The sequence below is a fragment of the Ursus americanus genome, chromosome X (assembly GCF_024610735.1).
Source record: "Ursus americanus isolate L20-20 chromosome X, mUrsAme1.1.p, whole genome shotgun sequence".
Taxonomy (NCBI): Eukaryota; Metazoa; Chordata; class Mammalia; order Carnivora; family Ursidae; genus Ursus; species Ursus americanus.
The window spans coordinates 116,101,396-116,126,087 of NC_142164.1; the positions used below are offsets into that span (position 1 = coordinate 116,101,396).

General features: G+C 49.9%; 1 protein-coding gene across 3 annotated transcripts in view; it reads right to left on the reverse strand.

Moving 5' to 3' along the window:
* SHROOM2 (shroom family member 2) overlaps nt 1–24,692 on the reverse strand; it is a 136,369-nt gene that overhangs the window by 67,046 nt on the left and 44,631 nt on the right. For all 3 annotated transcript variants that reach the window (XM_045813650.2, XM_045813652.2, XM_045813649.2), the window contains exon 2: nt 6,367–6,518. In XM_045813650.2, the coding sequence (XP_045669606.2) occupies nt 6,367–6,518 (152 nt within the window). The remainder of the gene's footprint in view (nt 1–6,366; nt 6,519–24,692) is intronic.

A 24,692-nucleotide genomic window follows, 5' to 3' on the forward strand; every position in this document is an offset into this window, starting at 1 on the left:
CAGGACCCCCTGCAGTGCCCATCAACCCTTCAGGGTGGGGCCTAGACAGCCAGGAGAACCCTGCCAATGACAGCCTTGCCGATGACAGCCGTGCACAGACACATTTGAAAGAGATGACCACATCCGCCCTGAACTTTCCTGCGAGTGGCACCTCCTTGCCAAGGTAAGGTAGAGCCACCGAGTAGCCAGGAGCAAAGGACAAGGCAAGAACTTTCCGCTCGGCCTCTCCTCCCGGTCCAACAGGTCATGTGCGTCCTGGGCAGGTGCCCCCTGCTGCCCTTCCACGTGTCACTGGTGGCGGAGAGCACCTGGGCACCGTGCACGAGGACATATGTGCACTTGGGGGGACCGCAGTTATAGTTCTTTGTTTCCAGCTGACACACTCTGGGAGAAGGGAAGCGCTTGCTCTCGTTTGTCTGGGAAAGAAACTTCACCTGGGAGAGAGAAAGATCTGTGCACGGCTCCCAGTGCGTCACCTTCCCGGCCCCAAGTGACCACAAGATATGCGCCGCCCGCATCCCCTGAAACAGGACGCCATGGCTTTGTCCCCCTGGCCCACGGCAATGCTCTCCTGATTGCTGGGTCCCCTGCTCACCTCACACACTGAAATAAAACTGGCCTACGTGGAAAAGAGGGAACAGCGGGGCGCCTGGGGGGGGCGCGGTCAGCTGGGTGCCCCACTCTTGGTTTTGGCTCAAGTCGTGGTCTCGGGGTCGTGGCATCGAACCCCGCGTCGAACTCCGCGCTCAGCACAGAGTCTGCTTGGGACTCGGCTGTCCCACTTCCTCTGCCCCTCCCCCCAAAATGAGTAAATAAACCTTAAAAAAAGATAGATAGCAGCTATCACTAGCAGGAAGGAGTCAGTACATGAACCACCACTTCATTTTATTTATAAAACTGTGGGCAGGGAGGGGCGCCTGGGTGGCTCCGTCGGTTAAGCATCACACTCTTTTCTTTTTTTTTTTTTTTTAAGATTTTATTTATTTATTCATTCGACAGAGATAGAGACAGCCAGCGAGAGAGGGAACACAAGCAGGGGGAGTGGGAGAGGAAGAAGAAGGCTCATAGCAGAAGAGCCCGACGTGGGGCTCGATCCCATAACGCCGGGATCACACCCTGAGCTGAAGGCAGACGCTTAACCGCTGTGCCACCCAGGCGCCCCTAAGCATCACACTCTTGATCTCAGCTCAGGTCTTGACCTCAGGGTCCTGAGTTCAAGTCCCATGTTGGGCTCCATGCTGGGTTTGGATGTACTTAAAACAAAAACAAAAGAAAACAACAAAAACCCCCAAAGACTATGGCTATGGGTTTTACACAGAGGTCCATATCCCGTTCCCATAACCTCCCAGGGTCCCCAGACCTACGCTGGCCACTGCCAGTCTTTTTCATAAACGGCACCCCTTCTCCGGGCACCCGAGGAGACAGCAGGGAGTAGAACCACGTTAAACAAGGGCTGCACAAGCTCACTGGTCATTTGGCGGCGCTCCTGCGTAGGGCACACAGGAACTGCATGTGCTTGCGGCTCGGTCTATGAATAAAGTGCAGAGTGCCTTTTTATAAACTGGCCACTTTCTTCTTTTTTTGAACAGTACACGATCTATTCTGGAGCTCTGCATAAAATGCTAGAGAATGCTAACTGACGTGTGAGACAGAAATGTGATTCGTGGTAGCCTGGGGATGGACAAAGAGGAGAAAGGCAGGGTTTAAGCAGAGATTTAAATTTAGACAGAGAAGAATACATGTTACCCATTTCAGAGAAATCGTTTTAAAAGTACATCGGTGCCTCCGTAATAAGAAAGATCTAGAAACTCAGTTTGAAGTTTCAGTGCTCCTTACTCCGCGTCTTCAGGATTTTATAGCAGTAATTCTCCAGGTGCTGGGTGACAGCTACAGACCCTAAGATTAACTAATTAACCAGGTTAGACAATTTCATTCATGTTTCTGAACAAAGCACCATTTCACACTTTTTTCTATTAGGCAAAAATAATACCCACATAGAGTATTAAAAATTAATCTAGGGGTATCTGGGTGGCTCAGCTGGTGAAGCGTCTGCCTTCAGCTCAGGTCATGATCCCACATCGGATTCCTTGTTCAGTGGAGCCTGCTTCGCCCTCTCCCTCTGCTGTGGCCCGTTCGCTCATCCTCTCTCAAATAAATAAATAAAATGTTTTAAAAAAATTAATCCAAAGTTATTTTTTTTAAAGATTTTATTTATTTATTTGACAAAGAGAGAGACAGCCAGCGAGAGAGGGAACACAAGCAGGGGGAGTGGGAGAGGAAGAAACAGGCTCCCAGCAGAGAAGCCTGATGTGGGGCTCGATCCCAGAACGCTGGGATCACGCCCTGAGCCGAAGGCAGACACTTAATGACTGCGCCACCCAGGTGCCCCCAAAGTTATTTAAAAAAATTTCACAATACCTGCTATTAGAAGTATTTTCAAATTTACACGGTGTTATATGTCAAATACATTAAAAAAAACCCAACATAAATAAAAGTACATTTGCAAAAAATAAAAGTGAACAAACTGCTTCGTTTGCTTTTGTATCTTGTTATATATATTGCTTAAAACACGAATTCCCATCTAAACTGGATAATTATTCTGAGCAGCCCTCATTTAAAGAAAACTAGACGGGGCACTTGGGTGGCCCAGTCGGTGAAGCATCTGCCTTCAGCTCAGGTCATGGTCCCAGGGTCCTGGGTTCAAGCCCCGTGTCAATCTCCCTGTTCAGTGGGGAGTCTGCTTCTCCGTCTATCCCTCTCCCCTCTTGTGCTCTCTCTCTCTCAAATAAAAAATGAGATCTTTAAAAAAAAAATTTAAACTGGATATACAGAATGCAGAAGTGGGGTTCTACACAGTGGCTCCCATAAGTCGCTCACGGCTTTGAAAAGTCCGATCCCTCTCCAGAAGACCCTTGTAGATACCTCGTCCGCTGCATCAGCTAGCAGGCCCCACGGGCCTTCTCCCTGACCCTCTACTGACCAGTCCTCCGTGGCACAAACACTTTCTTTGAACAGAATTTCGTTTATTTTTCTTTCCTTAAAAGATGTTCCTCTAATTCAAAAAAAGCTTCTACCCATATGGAATGATGCCTGACTTCAGTCATAACGACAAATGCCCGTTTCAACAGTGAAGCCATGTTTCACCTGTCACATTCACGCAGAGAACAGAAGCAAACTGAAACTATCTGCTAGAGTGGATGTGAGCCTGAAACGTGGTCTGAGGACCGTGGAGGGGGCTGTTACGACGTACGGTGCACAGGCCTTCTGATCCAGGTCCCCCGGGCGGGAAGTGGACCGTCACGATCTACACATCGTGCAGGTATGCAGACGCGGGGACAGACACCCCACGCCGCAGCGCGGTGTGTCAGATGCACTCGCCACAAGCTCCAGAAAGTCCGTCTCTAGAGGCTCTGTAACACAGCAGAGGACCCAGACCGTGCAGCACCGTGCGGTCCTGACGAGAAATCCGCAGCCAGAGCTCAGCACGCTCAACACGCAACAACACCCGCAGATACAGACGTAAACACGCAAGCACATACCTAACTCAAGGGAGCAGCCCAAGAGACCGCAGGCACAATGTGGCTCTCTGCAGACGCGCAACGGGGGTGTGAGGAAACTGCTCCCCAACTCCCTTCTGAACACGGGCGTTCTACTAACCATGCCCACACACTACTTTAAGAACCAAACAGGAACGCCCAGGTGGCTCAGTCGGTTGAGCGTCGGCCTTCGGCTCAGGTCATGATCCCAGGGTCCTGGGATCGAGTCCCGCATCGCACTCCCTGCTCAGTGGGGAGTCTGCTTCTCCCTCTCCCTCTGTGATCTCTCTCGCTCTCGTTCTCTCTCAAATAAATAAATGAAATATTTTTAAAAAAAGAAAAAAAAAGTAACTAAACAAATGAAGAGTAAAAAGTTAGCCTTAGAGTATGTTGGAGCCAGCATTCAAACACCCACCCTTCTCAGGGTCATTCTTTTTGTCTTGATCACAGAGCGATAAATAAATGTCCTTTGGGGCATTGCCTGGAACAGAACATGATGCCACAGTGGATGGTTTCCTGGGGACCAGACGTCCTGCCGACTCCTAGGAACACAGGCACACAGAACCCCAAAGGCTTCTCCCCTTTAAAAATGCAACAAGCTCAGTAGTTCTTATTGTTAGACAAGTTATATGCTACTTAAAGGTACACTTAAAAATGGTTCCCAGGGTATCGCTTCTCAGCCTTTTGGCTAAGATCAAGTGTAAAAATGGTTCCCAGGGTAAATTTTATGCTGTGTGTACTGTACCAGAATATTTTTGAGAATTAAAACTGTAAGAATGGGGGGGAGGGGCGTCTGGGTGGCTCAGTAGGTTATGTGTCTGACTCTTGATTTTTGTCTCAGGCCGTGATCTCAGGGTCCTCGGATCCAGCCCCATGACATGCTTCCTGCTCAGCCGGGAGTCTGTTTCAGGATCCTCTTTCTTTCTCCCTTTGTCCCCCTCCCCCTCACTCTCTGTAAGAAATACATAAATCTTGGGGCGCCTGGGTGGCTCAGTCATTAAGCGTCTGCCTTCGGCTCAGGACGTGATTCCACGGTCCTGAGATCAAGCCCCACATCGGGCTCCTCCACTGGGAGCCTGCTTCTTCCTTTCCCACTCCCCTTGCTTGTGTTCCCTCTCTTGCTGTGTCTCTCTCTCTGTCAAATAAATAAATAAAATCTTAAAAAAAAAAAAAAAGAAATACATAAATCTTAAAAAAAGAAAAAAAAAGCAACCCTGTACGAATGGGACAGACACAGCTCTTTGCACTCAGCTGGACCTCGTGGGGCGTCTTCCATGTCAGCAAAGGCAGACACCATAGGTAACAGCAGCACTTTTCACTCCGGATGGTCTCTAACTCAGGTCAGTAACTTCCCTTTGCTGAGTATCTGGGATCCCGGGAACAAAAACTGTGCGTCCAAGATATGCCTTCCGGAACACGCTGCCAAACTACCCACCAGAATGTCTGTCTAATCTGTACCCTAACTGGCAGTATGTCGAATACTGCTTCTTCCTACACTACCTCACCAACAATGGGCCTTGCTACTATTAAATCTCTACCAACTTGACGGTCAAAACCTAGCGTCTCATTTCCAAGTAAACCTGCAGATTCGTATGGGACACCAAGCAGGGCAACCCGACTCAGCCTGGGGGCCGGTGAGCACTCCCAGAGACAGCAGATAACGCCCAGCTCGCCTCTGTGGACCAAGCTTCCGTTCCCATCATCATCTCAGCACCATTTCCCGCGGAGCCCTGTGTGAACACACACCCTGCCTTAGCAAGGTCATTAACGGGACCGCAGACGAGTAACTGTACAAATGACAGCCCCTCTCCTACCTCAGCCTCTCCACAGGGCTTCCCAACTGCCATCTGAGTTTATTTTTACCATTTACAAAGAGGATGGCCTGTACCACTTAGATGTGAGGTTGCTAGTTCAGTGTGGCAACGCATTAGAGTTTTTTCTGCCCTGTTTTTGAGCCTCCTCCTTGGATATGGTTTGAGTCAAAAAAAAAAAAAAAAAGAGTAAATAAAGTCCTTTCAGAAGAGGACTTCAAGTATGTATTAAAAACTGAAGTAAATGTTTGACTCTATTTAAAAAAATTTACAGCCAAGTTTGCAAAGATTGTACTAATTGTATCAAAAAAACGGGACACACACACACACACACACACGCAAACACTTTACTATGAATTAGCCAACCTACAAAATGCAAGGTGGAGAAATAGTCCCAAAAGAAGACAACAAATCCCAAGTACCTTTACGGGGCTCCAGGAGTACTGTGCTAGCTCCCGGGTCTTAAAGCATCACATTCCTAATCCCGCTTTTCTAACCTCTTAAGGTCCTCCAAACTTCCATCGGCAATCTGATTTCTAGGAACAGGCAGCTTGCTCCCCTGCAGATCTCAGGCCAGCCCTGGAAACTTAAGGTCTGGGTGCAGTCACGCCCTATTTTAGCATAAAAAATGCAAACGCAGAAGGAAGCCTGCCACCTTGTGGAAACAGTAGGAACAACACTTCATTTGGAACCTGAGCCCAGCTCTCTGTTAATGATTTACATACCGCTGAAGAGAAGAGACTTCAAATTCACTTCATAAATCACATGAACAATCCGTAGCAATACAAGAAGGTATCTTTTAAGTTTTTGATGCCGGATTCATCCTTGGCCAAGAGATAGAATTCTACGTGTGCACACACGCTTCATACTTGGCCAAGAAATAGAATTTTAGGTGCACCCCCCCCCCCCGCAAGTTCAAATTGGGATTGCTTGCAGGGACACAGACCAGCCAAGCCGCTTCACATTCTGCTTTTTCACTCACTTATCTTTGTAAAGATGGCATGAGGCATGGGTCTTACCTTTTCACCACCAGCTTCAGGGTTTTATGAGACCCCTTCACCAGGCAAATCGCTTCCTGTCTAAACCCCGAGAGACCAATGTCGTTGATGCCGACGATCTCGTCCCCAGCCAGTAACTTGTCCACCTCCGCAGCTTTACTTCCTTCTTCAATCTGGAACAGAGAAGCACGTCTCATGAGCTTCTAAACCCACAGGTTCCAGGACGGGCTCTGGGATCAGCCTGGACCCCTCCGGGGCCCTGAGGCTGCACTGATTCTTACTTGGGATGGCCTCTGCAGGGGCAGATGAGGGCTACCATTCACCAAGGGAACAGAAAAGAGCATGAGTGCTCAGAAACAGTCACGACCCGAAACAGCGAATCCAAAAATACGGGTTTGCCTTCTGGATCTCCTTCATCCCAACACTAAGGACGGTTTCCGTTATTTACTAGTTCTCATAACATTAATCCCATACCTAGATGTTTGTAACTGCTTGATTGAGACAGAATTCAAATACCACAAAGCTCACCCATATAAATGTACAACTGAATGGCTACTTAGTACACTCACAGAACTGTGCAAGCATCACGTCCCGTTTCAGGACACTTCCCTAAGCCTAGAAGAAACCTGGTAGCCGTGGGCAGTCACTTCCCGATCCCCTCCAGCCCCGGCACCCACTAGCCTACTACCTGTCTATATGTATTCGTCTGTACTGGACAGTTCACATAAAAAGAATCCTACAGGACACGTGGGCGGCTCAGTCGGTGAAGCATCTGCTTTCGGCTCAGGTCATGATCTCAGGGTCCTGCGATCGAGTCCCGCATTGGGCTCCTTGCTCAGCAGGGAGCCTGCTTCTTCCTCGGCCCCTCTTCCTCGTCCCCCATGCTTGCTCTCTCTCTCTTGCAAAAATAAAGAAATAAAATCTCAAAAAAAAAAAAAAAAAAAGAACTCTACAACGTGTGACATTTTGTGACTGACTTCTTTTCACTCAGCATAACGTTTCAAGGCTCATCCATGCGGTAGCACCTGTCAGAACCTGATTCCTTTTTATGGCTGAATGATATTCCGTCGTATGGAATACCACGTTTCATTCTCCATTCGTCAGCTGCTGGATACTGGAGTTTTTCCTTTCCGGCTATTATGCTGCTACGAACACGGGTGTTCAAGTTTCTGTGTGAGCATGCGTCTTCATTTCCCGTGGGTCTGCACCTAGCAATGACGCTGCTGGGTCATAGAGCGAGTGTGGTGAGGGCTCGAGGAGCTGTCAGGCTGTCCCCTAGCGCTGCACAATTTTACAGGCCATCTGCGTACGAATGCTCCAATTCCTCCACATCCCTAACACTTAACAACTTCTTTGATTACAGCCCTAATAGACTATGCCACACCGTGCATATTATGGCATTCACGACTCTGTGCTACACACGTATGTATGAACACGTCCTGACTCATGAAAAGCTTGAATGTTGCCCATCTGATAACTTTAATCCTGAGACATCTTGAGCTTTAATCCTAGTTTTTCTGATACACGAATGATCGACTCAGCAGCAACTAACCCACCCCGCTTTCTGTACTAGTGCTTGGCACGCTATGGCCCATGAGCTAAACCCAGCCAGCTGCCCTTTTTTTTTTCCCAGTAAATAACATTTTACTGGAATACAACCACACCCACTTGTTTACCTACTGCTACAGGACAGAACTGAGCATTCTGGCCCACAAAGCCAAAAATATTTACTACTTGGCTTGTTACAAAAACAAGTTTGCCAACCCCGAAGTTATACGAAAAAGCTATTATCTTTACAAACTGCTAGGAAAACTAGCGAGAAAAGTTTAACGGTTACGAGCCTATCTGTGTACAGTTTACAAGTTCACGGCTCGACTGCTTGCCATGGCTAAGCTAAGAATTACTTCCAAAGCCCTCACAAGGTGCTAGAGCAGTACATTTTCCCTCTGTAGCTAAAAAGCTGGGTACTAAGCGACTGATGATGCCTCGGTTCTGCAAATGCATGGTATTTCCCCAAAACCTCCACCTAGATCCAAGGCAGCTGAACTCTTCGGTTCACAAAGCAATTATTCATTGCAAGTCAACACCATCAACAAAACTAAATGACTACTCCTCACTGAATGGATTGCTTCATATTTTTGTTAATAACTGGTTTCAAAAGTCTAGACAATTTTATCCCAACATAATAACAGACAGATTCTAAGTAAGTTTCCACCCGCCCAAGATTACAGCCTCGGCCATGTCGTGGCAAGGTGCAGGTAACACGCGGTGGAGAGCGTGGGTTTTGACGTGCCCCATGGGAGAGGCCAAGGGGCCTCCTGGTGGAGGGGGCAGTGGGCAGCTGGCAGCGGGAGGACAGCTCCCAGGGACAGGTGGCCTACACATGGAGAGACCCCCGGCACAAGATATTTAAGGACGAGAGGGGTGGGGAGACTGAAGGATACTACCTAAACGGAAGACAGAGCCACGGGCAGACAACCACAGAGAAGGAAACCCTGGGTCCCCAGTAATTAGAGCTTTGGCAGAACAGGGGCCGGTGAAAGGGCAGGGGATAAAGGAGGAAGCGTGAGCGTCGAAGAAGCCGCCATCACCACCGCCACCATCAGAGTGCACACTGCCAAGGAGGGCGGGCGAAGCTGGTGGGGTAGGGAAAGCCCCAGGGGACGCTTACCAACGCTCCAGCTGGGGTCACTACCTGGGTCCACAGCACCTGCCCCCCACACAGGGACCTGAGGGCTGCAGCTCTCTAGGCAGGTGGCAGTCCTTCCAGGAGCGCCTGGATCCGTTTCATCTCCTCCCTCCCCGCTTCCCAAGCATCGAGTATAATACGATTATAAGGGCAAAATCTAGAACACAGCAAGAAGGCATGCAGGCCGTAACTTAGGTCTGCACCTAGTAACTACTGCCTAAATACTAGCAGTTAAATGCTTTGGTGGGGTGAGTGAGTACGAAAAGGCCATCACATGGGGGAGTTCAGAGTTGGTATTTACTCTTTAATAGGTAGCTATTGAGCAAGTACTGTGCACACACAACTTGGTAGATCGTGTGGGAGACGGTGGGTCTTGCAAGGTGGAGTTCCTGCTCTGAGGACATTTCTAGGCTTCAGAGACCAACGCTTCTCAAACTGTAATGTGCAGACAAATCTCCCAGGGTTTAAAATGCAGATCTGATCAGCAGGTCCAGGGTAGGGCCTGAGCTTTTGCGTTTTTAAAAAATATTTTATTTATTTGAGACAGAGAGGGAGAGTGCATGTACACAGAAGAGGGAGAGGGAGAAGCAGACCCCCCGCTGAGCAGGGAGCCGAATGCAGGGCTCGATCCCAGGACCGTGGGATCATGACCTGAGCCGAAGGCAGACGCTTCACCCACTGAGCCACCCAGGCGCCCTGGCCTGTATTTTGAATGGTTTCAGAAATGCACATTTACAAAGTACGAATCATTCCATCACCGATTTCTCAGGACAGAATTTTGTTTTCAGGGGGCGCCTGGGTGGCGCAGTCGTTAAGCATGTGCCTTCGGCTCAGGGCGTGATCCCGGCGTTCTGGGATCGAGCCCCACATCGGGCTCCTCCGCTGAGAGCCTGCTTCTTCCTCTCCCACTCCCCCTGCTTGTGTTCCCTCTCTCACTGGCTGTCTCTCTCTCTGTCAAATAAATAAATAAAATCTTTAAAAAAAAAAAAGAATTTTGTTTTCACCTGTCAACGGTTATGCATTCCAAGTGGAAACAACTCAAATGCCCATGAAGAAGTAAATGCATAATGAAAATGTGGTCCATCCATACAATGGAATGTAGGTCAGCCTTAAAAAGAAAGGATGTTCTGACACCTGCTACCACATGGATGGACCTTGAGGACGTGACATGCAGTGAAATATGCCACCACAGAAAGACAGGGACTGTGTGATTCATATGGGGGACCTAGAAGAGGCCAATTCACAGAGACAGCACACAGAATAAAGGTCAGCAGGGGCTGGGGGAGTGGGCATTATGGTTTGGTGGGTACAGAATTTCAGTTTGGGAAGATGGAACCTTTGGAACAACGGTTAATGGTTGCAGTATGCGAATTTCGTATCATGGAGCGCACTCTTGAAAGTGGTTAAAATGGTCAAGTTCTGTGTTATGTACATTTAGAGTAATCACACATTCCTGAGTATCTAACGACAAGAGGATTCTGACCCGCTACAAGCGTGAGCGGCAGGGTCCTCCCTACCATGACTGCCACCGAATTGGGGTATCACAAGACAGTCTTGAGGGAAAACCACTAGGATGAACGCCGTGCAGGGTCGTAGGGCAGCTGAAGGCAGCACGCCCTGGAGGGGACACATCACGGGGTGCGGCTCGGCTCCCACTGGGTGGGTTTTTCAGTCTCATCCCCACAAACCCCTCTATGAACAAACTCTGTGAGACTCTTGGGAGACACTGTCATCTAGTCTGGCCTCACCACGAAGATCTTGTGATGCCTTCTCACCGGTGAAGACTCCTAAAGTTTGTCCTCTATAAATGAGGACTGCATTGCAAAACAACCTTCTGCCTGGTCCTGACCACACTCCACCTACACTTCCCAGAAAATGACGGGTCTGGGTTTGGGAGATAAAGTAGCTGGGTTTATAACCACCCCTTGGCTTCCCTGCCAGGAGAAAGCTTCTCTTTGAAATTTATTGTGCTTACAGGGAAAGTAGCCATAAAACAAAAAGCAGCAGTGAACACTTCCATTCTATACTCCCCCACCGCCCCCAAACATGTCCCCTTAGGTGGGATTCATTAGGCTTCAACGTGCTGAAGAATACAGCAGACGTGCGCGCTCCCCTGGACGATAGGGACGCTGGGGGCTGGGATCTGACAGTGCATCACACGTGCGGCATCGACCACTCAGTCACGGCGCGGGGCACTGTTACCCAGCCGAGGCAGCTGCCGAACGTCTGTGGGACACCGGGGCCACCCGCAGGGCAGTTCCGGCCGCCAGCAGTCGGGAAAAGGTCCTGAGGTCCCTGGCTCCAACTCAGAAAAGTCCCCGTGCAAAGTGGCAGGCAGGCAGGCAGAGACAAATCATTCCATGCCCACGCTGCAGGCCCATGTGCCACGCCCTTCCCACGCACAGAATGAAAGCCCCAAGTGCCCACGCCAGGCCACATACTCCACACCTTGAGTTATCAACCTGCATTCCATGTGGCGGACTCACGGCCGCAGTCCCAGGGAAGACTCAGATGTCCCACCATGTGCAGAACATCTTATCCTTCTTAGGGAAATGTTCTGGCTGGATACAGCAGGGAGGGAAACAGTTAAGGAGAGTCTTTTTGGAACAAAGTTTTCGTACTTCAGTGAAGGGGCGTAACAGATGATAGAGAATGAAGGCCCACCGAGGCAAACGAGTCGAGTCTGGTGGCAGACCGAAACGCCTCTCGTCTAGTGCGGTGGGAATGCGAGGGGCAACGTTCACCTCTGTCTCAGGGGAGGAAATGAGGTTTCACAAATAGGAAGGGCCACAAACACAACTTGAAAGGAGGAGCGTGGATGGGGGAGGACATTCCAAAGTGGGGTCCTGACGTGAAGACAGGGGCAGAGGCAGGAAGCCCAGGCGCGTCCGAGGAATGTCAGCCTGGCAGGGTGTAAAGCTCTCACAAGGGAGTGTTTGAAGATAAGGCCAGAAGGGGGAAGATTAGGAACTTGACCTTGAATCAGAATCTGGACAATATCCTGTAGACAGTGGGGGCCCAGAGAAGGTAGGGCGTGGAAGCAGGGAAGTGACATTATTCAAGCAAATACTAATGGAAGATTCATCTTGTAGGCAGACGCAAAATGAGTTTCTCCTGCCCAAGAATGAAACGGCAAGGACGAAGATCCTTGACTCCATCTTGGCACTGAATAGAAACAAGGGCTCCCAGCAACACAGGGCAGAGAACGAACGTGAGCAAGGACTCTAGAAGCTGTAAGGGAAGGCCTCACGATGTGGTTGGAGATGACGCGACAGACCAAAAGAAGAATGAGGCCAGTGGTGCCGAGGTGTTCAACTCCAGTAATTCAGAAAATCACAATGACCAGAGATAAAAATGAAAGAAGAACATTAAGACCAATATCCTATTTCAAAGGCCATGAATCACACCTGTGATTTATCAGTTCCATCTCAAGAATGCTTCACTGTCCAGACAACAGGCACTCCATGACAAAGCAATGGCTTCTGTTAGACAGGAAAATCCCCGAAGTTACTGCTTCAGCTTGCTTAATTTGAATATTTTACTCATTCTCCTCGAGCCCAGTTGCTTCAGAAAGGAAAGCTGACTCACCCAGGGGAAGTATCAAGTTGTGCAATAATCTGAGTGTGTATCTTTGGTAACAGAGAAGCCCATTGGAAACTGGAAACTTCCACCTAGATGTGTGGAGACTTTCACAAGTCATCATTACCAGCTCCCCGCTGCGGCGGGAGGAGCCATACCAGCCAGGCAGCCCAGCTTCCAGACGGCTCCTTCTCTCCAGCATCTTGGCACTGGCTGGCAGCCTCTCCAATGCCCAAGATTTTTGCCCAGAAGAAAGGGCAACTCAGGTAGATGGGTAGTGAGGGAGCCTCAGAGGAGATCCGCAAGTTGTCGGCTACCCCTGCTCCCGCTAAAGTGGAAACGAAGTAAAACCCTTCAAACAAAAAAGTGCCAACACAAGGGAAACCAGGCTGGAGGGGCTAACCAAGAAACTAAAGATCTACCTACAGGAAATGAAGAAACTAAAGCTTGAGGAGAGTCCAGCCTCTAGAGAAGGAGAAATGGAGGAAGACCAGTCTAAGATCATACCCCCGTGTCTTACTGGTGGGCCCTGTCTCCTAGGACAATCCAGAGGACGATCTCATTGCTATTCTGGAAATGTAAGCTTTTGAGTAGCCCTAGGAATATTTTCTTAAGATTAATTTATTTTAGAGAAAGTGTTCAATCCTGTGCAAGTGGGGGGAGGGGCAGAGGGGGAGACCGAGAGAGAGAACATCGAGCAGACTCTGTGCTAAGCAGAGAACCCTACACGGGGCTCAGTCTCACGACCTTGACATCACAGCCCGAGCTGAAACCAAGAGTCAGACACTCAACTGACTGAGGTACCCAGGTGCCCCTAGTTGGGGCTCTATGAATATTTTTAAGGTGGGAATGCCACCTCATCCAAGTTAGGTGTAAATGTTTGTTTGTTTAAGAGGTGAAATCATTTGCTGCCTCTTTTTTGGTACAACCAGACAAGAGTGCGATACTGAACCCCAGAAGGCTGTGGCTGTCTGGGGGTCAACTTGACATTCCATGGGTGGGGGAGCAGTTTTCATGGCCAATAAAAGCATACGACACGGCAATTTGGAGTCACGGTTGTGTATTTAATGTGTCCTGAACATTGGAGGTTGCTTCTATCCCCACATTTCCTGAAGAAAACCGTTCCCTGATCCTGGCTCTCACAGTCCCTGAGCACGCTAGTGCAGCTTCCCTCAACACTTTGTCAACGTGCCTTGAAAACCTGACAATCTGAACATGCATTAAGGAGAGTAAATTGTGAATTGTGAATGAGCGGGATCTGTGACTGAACAATTATCAACACAGAACATACTGGTACTCGATATCTTCTGAAGGAAAATCTGCCTCCACATTTTAAGCTCGAAAGTCACCAGAACAACAGTTCAGGAAAGAATCATGGACTACAGCTTTTTAGATCTTTGGTTATCTATGTTAAAAGGTGTACGAAATGAAATGTCCATGTACGCATCATCTAAACCGCCAATAAAATCTTAGTGGTGAAAGAAAAAACTCTTTTCCTCATAGATGAGAACCTAAATCAAAAAGCAAGAGAAAAGATAAAACAATGCCTCCCCAAAACTAAGCAAATAAACCACAGTGCACCTCATAGGCTTTGGACGCAAATGAGCAAACTGGTGTTTCGTTCAAGGCTTTCAGGAACATGAGGGTCTGCTCTGAAGATTTTCACATACTCCTTTTAGCCTCTCTAACAGGAATGTTTGTCACATGAGGCCCTATCACAAGGAAAGGCAGATGTGGCCCGGACAGAGGGACCACGGCAGCTGAAGGGACAGAGCTAGGCCGATGAGATGCATGGAAGGAAGAGGGGACTGGGTGATGAACCCGTGTTCTAAGGGGGCACATGGCCAACACAGATCTCTAGGGAAAAGTCCATCAGAAGAGCCGGATGAGATCTGGAGGCGGCATTTAGCAGCCAGGGGTCTAAACAGAAAAAAGGAGGACCGCTCACGGAGGAACAGGGAAGGGAGGGGGTTTGTATCAGGGAGGCCAGCTGGATGGCGTACCAGAGGAGCATTCATTCTGAGCCACAGCTCCACTGCCTGCCTGGGGCAGAGCAAGGCCTGAGGTATGCGCCTCCTCCAGACGGGGCAAAAGCTCTAGAGCATGAGGACTGCATCTGACCACATCATCACTGCACTCCAGGGAACACAGGCCTGTCTGTGAAAGGGTGTCTGGAAAGTGACATTCAGGGAGCATTTTCTGAACACCACCGTATGTCAGGGAGGTTACAAGCCAGGAGGAGAAACAAGGCTTTGTCAACGACTTATTCCAATGCTGCGGCCATTCGCCTAACGTGCCGCCTCGGCCCCAGATGCGCCCTTCACAGCCCCATGCGGAGACACTGCAGTGGGACCCTGTGCACATTCCCGCTCTGCTGGCTGGCCCCGCGATGAGCACGGTCAGCGGAGGGCGCGGAAGGGACACGGGAGGAGGACAGGCCTTCCCTTCGTAATTCCAGCCTGCTCTCCTCTCGGCCTGCTCCCGTGGACACGGCGGTCATGTGCAGCGCCCAGCAGCACGGTGGCTTCCTGGCAAGTTCCAGTGAGCCCCAGCAGCGTCACCCGAGTGCCTTCCCAGGAGGCATTTCCACAGGCACGTCACCAGCCCGGCCAGCTCCCCGGTGAGACTGCACAGCAGCGGGGGGCAGCCTGCGGCTGGCCAGCCCCGTGTGGCTCAGTGAATGTCCCCACGGTCAGCGGGCTGCAGGCACATCCGCTCCACGGAGCTCTGAGGCTCAGCCGGGAGGCATGGGCTGCTTCCTGAGCTCCCCCTTCCTCCGTCCTGGAGGCAGAGCTTGCTCGTTACAGCCCTGCTGTGCGTTCTTTAAGAGTTCCCTTTTTCCTGGGACAGGTAGGAGTGATTACTTGTAAATCTGACTAATTATCTGTTACTAGTTAATTTTTTGCACTGGGGCCCAGCAAACCGTTCTATAAAATGGAGCCATACAGTAATAAGTGTTTAAAGGTTGGTGGGCTTTACAGCCTATGGCGCGTGCTCCTCGTCGCACAACCGACAAGACAGAGACGGAATGCTGTGTTGGTATCTGGCCAACGTGCTGAATCCTGCTTCATAGGAGGAGTTTTCTGCTCAAGTTACGGCACGGTTTGTCTCCGAACCAGACCTGGACAGATACAAACTCCAGGTGACAAGTGCAGTACGGACACGCATGGGGCCCGAGCAGCAAAACTGTATTATGCTGTGGGTAGGTGGGGGGGGGGGGAGACAAGGAGCATCAGGGAAGGTTTCTCAAAGGCGAGGGGCGCCTGGCTGGCTCAATCAGGGGACTGGGCGATTCTTGACCTCAGGGTTGCGAGTTCGAGCCCCACCCTGGGTGTAGAGATTACTTAAAAATAAAATCTTTAAAAAAAAAAAAAAAGAGGAGGTGTGAGATCTAGTACGTAAGACTTGCCTCCACCACTTACTTATTAACTACCCAATTTAGAGAAAGTCACTTACTTTTGTCTCTGTCACCTAAAAAAAATTTCAAAACATTCTTAAGGTCTAAAGTGTTACACAAGCATAGTCAAACTATTTCACTTATAATTTGTGAGTGTACAAGGTGGGACTGGCTGGCTAGGCTTCTGGACTCTTTTTTTTTTTTTTTTTAAAGATTTTATTTATTTATTCGACAGAGATAGAGACAGCCAGCGAGAGAGGGAACACAAGCAGGGGCAGTGGGAGAGGAAGAAGCAGGCTCATAGCGGAGAAGCCTGACGTGGGGCTCGATCCCAGGACCCTGGAATCACGCCCTGAGCCGAAGGCACACACTTAATGACTGAGCCACCCAGGCGCCCCTAGGCTTCAGTGACAAATGATCCCTTTCTCAATTTTAACATGAGGCAGCAAGGCGGACGTGGTCGGGGAGAAGGCTTCATTTACAATGCTCCAAGCTATTTACTGAGGTAGACTGGTTTCTAAGTCCTTTTATGAGGCTGCCTGGAAAAAAAAAAATCCTGAAGCTCAGTTAACCTAGATGTTATCGTTTCCTTTAAACTTAAAGTTTCCTTTCCCCCCTGTTTAGCTGTTATAGCATTACAGAAAACTTTTGAAGTAGAAAAAGTCGCAATATATAAATGGGGTATTTTACAAAAATTTAGCCTAAGTGGATCAGGCAGAAACCAGGCCACATCTCCCCCACTTAAAAAAAGCCTGACTTAAGTGGTAGTTAAGTTCTCAGGGTAAGACACAAATGCCTCTTGAAACGCCTCCTGGTTTAAATAGTGCAGATTTGTAATCAAGCAAAGGGAAAAAAAGGAACACGAATTTCCCCAGGTGTCCCTTTGAACAGATACCGTAAGTCGAAGTCTGGTGTTTGTAGCTTAGACATCAGCGGTGGGTCCTCCTGGTTAAAATGGGAACTACATTTTCTAGAATCTCCATCTGTGTATGGCTCTTCAGTAGAAAGAAGCTGCCCAGGGCTGGGAGGCAGAGGCGATACAGCACCCGTGTTCTCTACGGCTGACAAGGGTCTGTACGAGGTCACACTCAGCCAGGGACGGATGCCGAGGGCCCCACACGCTGCAGCGTGTCTTCCCATTCCATCGCTCCACACGCCCTTCTTCATGCTGGGATCCCGAGACCCACGGCGCACAGGGGGATGCCTGGCTCAGGCCCATGGGGGGCTGGCCGCACAGAAGGGCCTGCCTCTCTCAGGCTCCCTGAGCCGGATGGGCGTGGATGCTCGGAGGCCCTCGTCCTGCGCAGCCTGCCCTTGCAGACTTTCTCCCACAACTACAGAAGCTCGGACTCCTTCAGGGTATCTTCTTGGTCTGTGATGCTCGTGGCGCCTGTGTCCCGAGCGCACTCTGGCGGGAAACGGAGGGTCCGTGCCAGCGTGCAGAGCTGCTCCATGCAGCCCATACGCGGATGGAACCACAGCACTGCCCCTCCAGCACCGCTGTGCCCGAAAGTAAAATGGGTGGCACTTGCAACTGTGTCACTGTGCGCACACACACACACACACACACACACACACACGATCTACCCTCCCAGCCGTGGTGAAGGTGCACAGTTCAGGAGTGTTAAGTAGAACCATATTGTGCGTAACGGATCTCTACCACCTCATCCTGCACAACTGACTGTACACCCAAACAATGCCCCGCTCCCCTTCTCCCCCCGCCCCTGGCAACCACCATTCTTTCTTTCCTTCCATGAACCGGACTGCTCTGGACACCTCGTGTAAGTGGAGTCATAGAGTACTGTCCTTTGGTCTGCTCACAGGACTCAAGATTCGCCCGTGCTACAGCGTGTGACGACGTTCCACTGCACGGATGTGCCGTCTTCTCTTCCTTCTTCCATCTGCCAGTGCACACTTGGGCTGCTCCCAGTCCCTGCTCCTGCTGCACGCTGGGCCCACTCGGGAAGCCAGGCTGCATGCCCTGCAACTCAGCAACGTGTCTGTACGTCAAAGACCCATACGAGAATGTCCAAACCGGCACCACCAATAACAGCTCGCACCCTGGAACAGCCCACATGTCCAAAAAGTAAAACATGGGACAGCCGAACAGTGCAATCTCACGTCCCAATTCTCTCCCTCAGCACTGCTGACGCTTGGGGCTGGATGATTCTTTGTTGTGCGAGGCTACGTTGGGCACAAAATGTTTATTAGAAGCATCCCTGCTCTCCTCGTATTAAATGCCAGTAGCATCCGGCACCCCAAGCTGTCACACCGTCACACCTAAAAATGTCTCCAGATATGACTCAATGTCCCCTTGGGTACCAAAAAAAAAAAAAAAAAAAAAAAAAAAAAGAAATCATCCTTAGTTGAGAACCACTGTTCTAGAGAAAGGATTAAGTACCCGAGAAAACCATTACAGCTCTCGTGAACACACACAAAAAAACAAGACACCTCCAAAATTTCATTGTAATTTCCTGCCATGCAAAACCCACCCAGCGCAGGAAGCAGGCAGCCTCGCATAGAGAAGTCTCTGCGGTGCCTGGCAGCTACACAGAAGGCCCAGCGGGCCAGGTGGAACCACTGTGTCTAATACAGCCTAGCATTACCATGCAAATCAGGCCTTGTTCTGGGCACCAGGAGTCCTGTCCCGACATCACACACCCGCCGCGACTAAGAAGCCTTTGTTCTTTCTCCCCGGAGAAAACGGTCCTTGTCTGCGGGCTGTGTTGGCTGGGTCCCCTCCATTCACACCCCCAACCCCATCACCAACATGGACTCACTGTGCCCGGCTCGACCCCGCACAAGGCCCCTGTTTCCTCTACCCCGGCACCACACGCCCTCTTCCCGGCCTCCCGAACATCCTGGGTGTATGGCCGAGCACGGCTCCGAACCCTGTTGACCGTCCTCTGCTTAGGCTTCCAGCTCCACAGCAAGACCAGCACGTCCGTGAGGACAAAGCCCAGATGGGATCTGTGCTTATTCCCTCCTATACCAATGTCTGTCACATGGCACTAGGCCACATTTCTTTTTTTTTTTCTTAAAGATTTTATTTATTTATTTGACAGAGAGAGACAGCCAGCGAGAGAGGGAACACAAGCAGGGGGAGTGGGAGAGGAAGAAGCAGGCTCACAGCGGAGGAGCCTGACGTGGGGCTCGATCCCATAACGCCGGGATCACGCCCTGAGCCGAAGGCAGACGCTTAACCGCTGTGCCACCCAGGCGCCCCTAGGCCACATTTCTGCAAAGGGTGAACGGGGAGGAAGACAGTCGGTGAAGAGCGCAAGGTTTTTGTCTAAGGCCCTGCCTTTGTGTAGGGTCACAGGAGGAAAACCCCACCGCAGCCCTGGTCTTTCAGGTCAGTCTTAGAAATCGCAAGAGCGGCTGGAGCAAAAGCACCCCAAGCAGGCTTCACACCAAGCTGCCCGGGCTCTCAGCCTTCTCCCAGAGCTTCTGAACACCAACGGCGGGAGCACTGCCGCGCCCGTTAGACAGACATGGCTGGGATTGCTCAGTGTTGCAGTGTTCAAAGTAGAAAAGCCATGTGAAAGGGCTGATAGGCAATCACGAAACAGGAAGAGGAACTGCTGGACATGAGAACAAAGTGTCCCTGGTTTTGAGAACACATGGCTGTTTATTTTTCATGGACGTGCCCAGCCTACTGCGATTTCAAAGACACAGCGCTGAGTCCTTTAGATAACCCGCCGCTGTGCAAGACGAGAGAGGCGCGACTCAGAGGGAACCCGGCCAAACTTATGTTCACCTTTCCCTCGGGACACGCGGAGCTCCCTGCAAGCCTTCGACTTTTTACTGCTGAAACTACGGGTGACCTCATCCATCACAAGGGCTTTCTTCTTTTCAGTGATCTTCCCATTGACTGAAGGTTTCTGTCCTCCACAAATTGACATGTGGAGACCTAATCCCCGGTGGGATACTGCAAGGTGGGACACTGTGGGGGTGAGGGGGGATTAGGTCAGGAGGGTGGAGCCCTCAGGAATGGGATTGGTGTTGGAACACCAGAGACCCCACTGAGCCCCCTCACCCCTTCCACCCTGGGAGGACACCGTGGAAAGACAGCTGTCTCTACACCAGCAAGGGGCTCTCACCAGATACCTATCTGCCACCACGTTGATCCTAGACTTGTGGCCTCCAGAGCTGTGAGAAATAACTGTCCATAAGCTGTCCAGTCTGTGGTATTTTTATTACAGCAGCCCGAAAACACAAAGACAGGTGTCAAAGGTCCAGGCCACGGAACCTAGCTAAGCAGCGGGGGGAACGAGCAGCTCTGGGGTGCACAGCAAGTGCTTATGAGGTCAGGAACGGGCCACACATACAGAGGATGCAGCTCTCCGGATGACGTCCGTAGGGAAGCGGCAGGCGCTCCCCTCTGAAGGGGCACCTGCCACCCAGGGCTTACCACGGGCAGCTCCGAGGAAACCGGCACTCAGTGGGAGATTTTTTTTTTTGCCCTAAACCGGACCACCTGGATTTTTACGGGTACTTTCCCTAGGTCCTCAAAGGCTGGCAGTCCTTGGCTTTTAAAAACGAGGTGAGGGGCGCCTAGGTGGCACAGCGGTTAAGCATCTCCCTTCGGCTCAGGGCGTGATCCTGGTGTTGTGGGATCGAGCCCCACATCAGGCTCCTCCACTATGAGCCTGCTTCTTCCTCTCCCACTCCCCCTGCTTGTGTTCCCTCTCTCGCTGGCTGTCTCTATCTCTGTCAAATAAATAAATAAAATCTTATAAAAAAAAAATGAGGTGAGAGAAAAAAACATGTTGAAAGGTCACATACGCGTAAGCCCCAACGGCAGCCTCTGGTTTGGGTAATTCCCGTCCTACTCGGACATACCCACCTCTTCTGTGTCAGAGTCCGTGGCACCACGTGGGAACACTACACACTCACGCGGTCTTCTGAACGTCCTTTTGCTTGGGACTCTGCTAGTGTGCCTACCTGCACGTCCCCTTTCAGCCTCTCTCAAGTCCCAAGTCCTGCAGGCCTGACCGCATCTTTCAGGGTCATGCCCTCCCCGCACTGCTAACCTCAGACGCTCTCTGATGGCCAGAAGCCCTGCTCTCCCCAGAGTCGGAATCAGCCCCAGGAGGGGACAGCCACGTGTTCCTGCAGGGAGGGGGGGTCATGCAGCAGCTGTGATAGAGGGGACGGGAGCAGGTGTCAGCTACAGGCCGCAGCAGAGAAACACCTAGAGAGTCTCGGAGCCCGAGACGCGGACAGCCGCGGGCCGGAGCGGAGCGTGCAGCACCGCGAACGCTACCATCTCGGTGGCCTGCACCCCTGCAAAGCCCCTGGGGCCAAGTCCTTAGAAAAGCAGAACAATTTATCCAGCAGACACAGATGCTTTCGAGTGAGTTGTAGCGCCTTATAAATAAAGATCATTTTCCTTTCTTGTAACTTGAAAATCAACAAACGGAATAGTTCTAAAGAGCAAAAAAAAAAAAAAAATTTTTTTTTTTTTAATTACAAAAGCTATTGAGGGGCATAGTTTATTATGTCTGAGACACATGCTAAGAAAACCTATGTCTTGCTTATTGAGGTCTGTATTTAAGAGTAAGGTAAAAAAACACTCTAGCAGGTATGAGGAGTCATTGCATTTCTCTTCATCTAATGCTTGTACTCCTTGCTGGTAAAGAATAATGGTATGAAGCACTGTAAAAACACCAAAACAAATCAACAAAAAAACCATGGTGTGGAAGAGGGGTTGATACTTATAAAAACTATTTAAATGCAATGGGACTACATGAGAGCAGGATTTTATTACACTAAACACATTCCTCATCTCATCAGTAATATTATTTCTCCACAGTGAACCGAAGTTAGAATGAAACCAAAATAGCCAAACTATTATCTAACTTGGAACTCCTCTCAGTCACGGAAAGGAAAAACATTGAAGACATAAGCTCCTCCAATCGTAATGAGACTGCACAAAAGCAGAAACCCTTTGCTGACTTTTTCCAGCAGCCAGCTCGCACAGGCTAAATCTTCAATCCTTAATGTTGTTTATTTCTCCTGGGTTCATTCACAGCTTTGGGGGAAAAAAATAGAAGCATTCTTAGGTCTTAAGAAAAAAAAAATACAGTCAAAATAAAACGACTTAATTTTCCCAACACAGCCGTGCCACAGCCCACAGCCAAGGTAAAGTACATTCGGAGCTTTGTGGCTGAGGTTTGGGGGTCGTGCAACCTTTACCAGCTCTCAGAATTTGCTTAGTAGCCCACCTCCACTTTCTCGCAGGTTACAGACTGAATTATTCGCCAGCAAACTAAAAACACGGAGTAAGTTTTAGGTGCTTCGTTGATGACAGGCAAAATTGTGCAGAGGCAAGGCACAGCGATGCCAAGAACCCCACCACACCCATGGTGCTGTACACGTTGAGGATGGAAGAAGTCACCATTTCTTCCTGGGTCTGCGTGGTTTAACACAACATGGCAAAGCTCAGCAAAGTCATTTCTTTAAAAAATTATTTTCATGATTTGTTTGTCAGAGAGAGAGCGCAAGAGCACAAGCAGGGAGAGCAGCAGACAGAGGGAGAAGCAGGCTCCCTGCCCGGCAAGGAGCCCACTACGGGACTCAATCCCAGGACCCCAGGATCACGACCTGAGCCAAAGGCAGACGCTTCACCGACTGAGCCGCCCATGCATCCCAGCAAAGTCACTTCTTTAAAGCTAGCTGCAGCCTGGCTTCCTTTTGTCTCTGGTGCTTTATCCAGTCCTTTTAGGACAAGATTTGATGTAAACTAGGGATTTGTCTGTCAGGACTGATATGGGACTACTTGGGATTTTTAAATCACTGTTCAAAAAAGTAGGGAGGCAACTATTTCCCACGACAGACTATAAAAAAACTCTGCCCAAGGACCTGGAAAACAAAGTCGGCGTAGATAACAGTGACAGATCCCAAATACAGCCAAAATATCCGACACAACTGGCAAAGGTTCTCGTCACTGTATTTGACATTCGGAACATAAGAAAGAAATGTTTTTTCTCTTTATAAAAGAGTGGACAGTTTATAACTATGATTTTAAATGCCCGGAAGCACCAGAAACTGGAAGAGAGCAAGGAAGCATCCCCTCCGAGGCTTCGGGGCAGCATGGCCTTGCTGACAGCTTCGTTGCCGCCATCCAGCTTCCAGCAACCAGTCGACGGTACTTGGCTGTGACAGCCCTGGGAAACTTCTACATCTTCCTTTGGCCACAAGGAAAAGACTACGATGAAGACGGACACAAAGACCTTCTGGCACGGCGACTTAAAGGTTCCAGAAGATGACCAGGCTGCCCCAAGCATGGGCTTTCTGAAGAATGCACAGCAGCCCCCCTCCCCCGGCCACCTGCCTTCTGGAGTCCCGGCAGCAGGATGGGTGCACCCTGCCCCTCTGTGGGATAACGGATCTCTCCCTGCCCAACCAAGAAAAGGCTGGGGGGCTCCCTTATGAGCTGGTGCTGTCAGGTCTGTGGGCGCCCACGAAACAATCACATGAGAACAGGTTTTCCTTTTCTCTTAGAGGAAATCATCTGCAAAGCCCAAGAGGTACATTCCCAAAGCTTTAAAGACACTTCCTGGATTGTTTTATATTGTAAACAGGGGTAGGGGGGACAGGAGGGGTGCAGGGCAAGGCAGATAAATAGGGTGACATCATCCATTGTTGCAAACTCACAGGCTACGTGCCAGGGACTGAAGAAAGAGCTTAAATGTCCAGCTTTCCCCAGAGATACAAAAACACACCTGGGTCAAAGCACTGCTCTTTTCTGGGCCTTTGTTTCCTTACCCATCAAAACCAGCAGTTCAACCCTGACTGTATTTCTTTCGGCTTTCCAATCTCGAAACTCCAGTTCTACAACCATTCTTACTATGGGTCTAATTCAACAGTTTTGAAAACTGCGGTTCATGAAGATTTGTGCATTACTGGGTGTGAAGTGTGTTCCCAGGGGAGATTGGGTGGAACAGAAAGCAAGCCTTTGACAGACCGAGCTCAAAGAGACATGTAAGGTGGTGGTAGTCGTAAGAATTAAGCCCCAGATGTTAAGAAAAGCCAACAAGGAGGACAGATCCTTAGCAGGACAACTCCGGCAGGTGGCTGGGGCATCAGAAGGGAATACCTTCGGGACCACTTGAGCTGCCAAGGCAGAGAGGAGGGTGGGGGGTCCTTCTTAAAAGCAGAGCGTGGGGAGGGGCATGGGTGGCTCAGTCAGTGTAGCGTCTGCCTTTGGCTCAGGTCATGATCCCAGGGTCTGGGATCAAGTCCCGCATCCGGCTCCCTGCTCAGCAGGAAGTCTGCTTCTCTCGCTCCCGCTCCCCCTGCTTGTGTTCTCTCTCTCTGTCATAAATAAACAAGTAAAATCTTTAAAAAAAAAAAAAAAAGGTAGAGCATGGAAAAAAGTGCAGTTAACTGAATACTGCAATTAGTCATCTTTAGTGGAATGTGTTGTCGGGAGGTAACGTGGTGTTTTTGCAGACTGCCACAGAGCCTTTTCATGGACACGAACCTCACAAAAGGTCTTAATGGCTCGGCCAGCTGACAGTTATGCCCCGCATTCCAACAGCTGTCTATCTTCACGGAGACTGCATTTAATGAGCAGGCCCTTTCTACTGGGCCATAACTCCTTAAAGAAGCAGAATGAGGCAGTGACAGGCTTCTTCTCTAATACAGTGAACTCCTGTTAATTCACAACGAGAA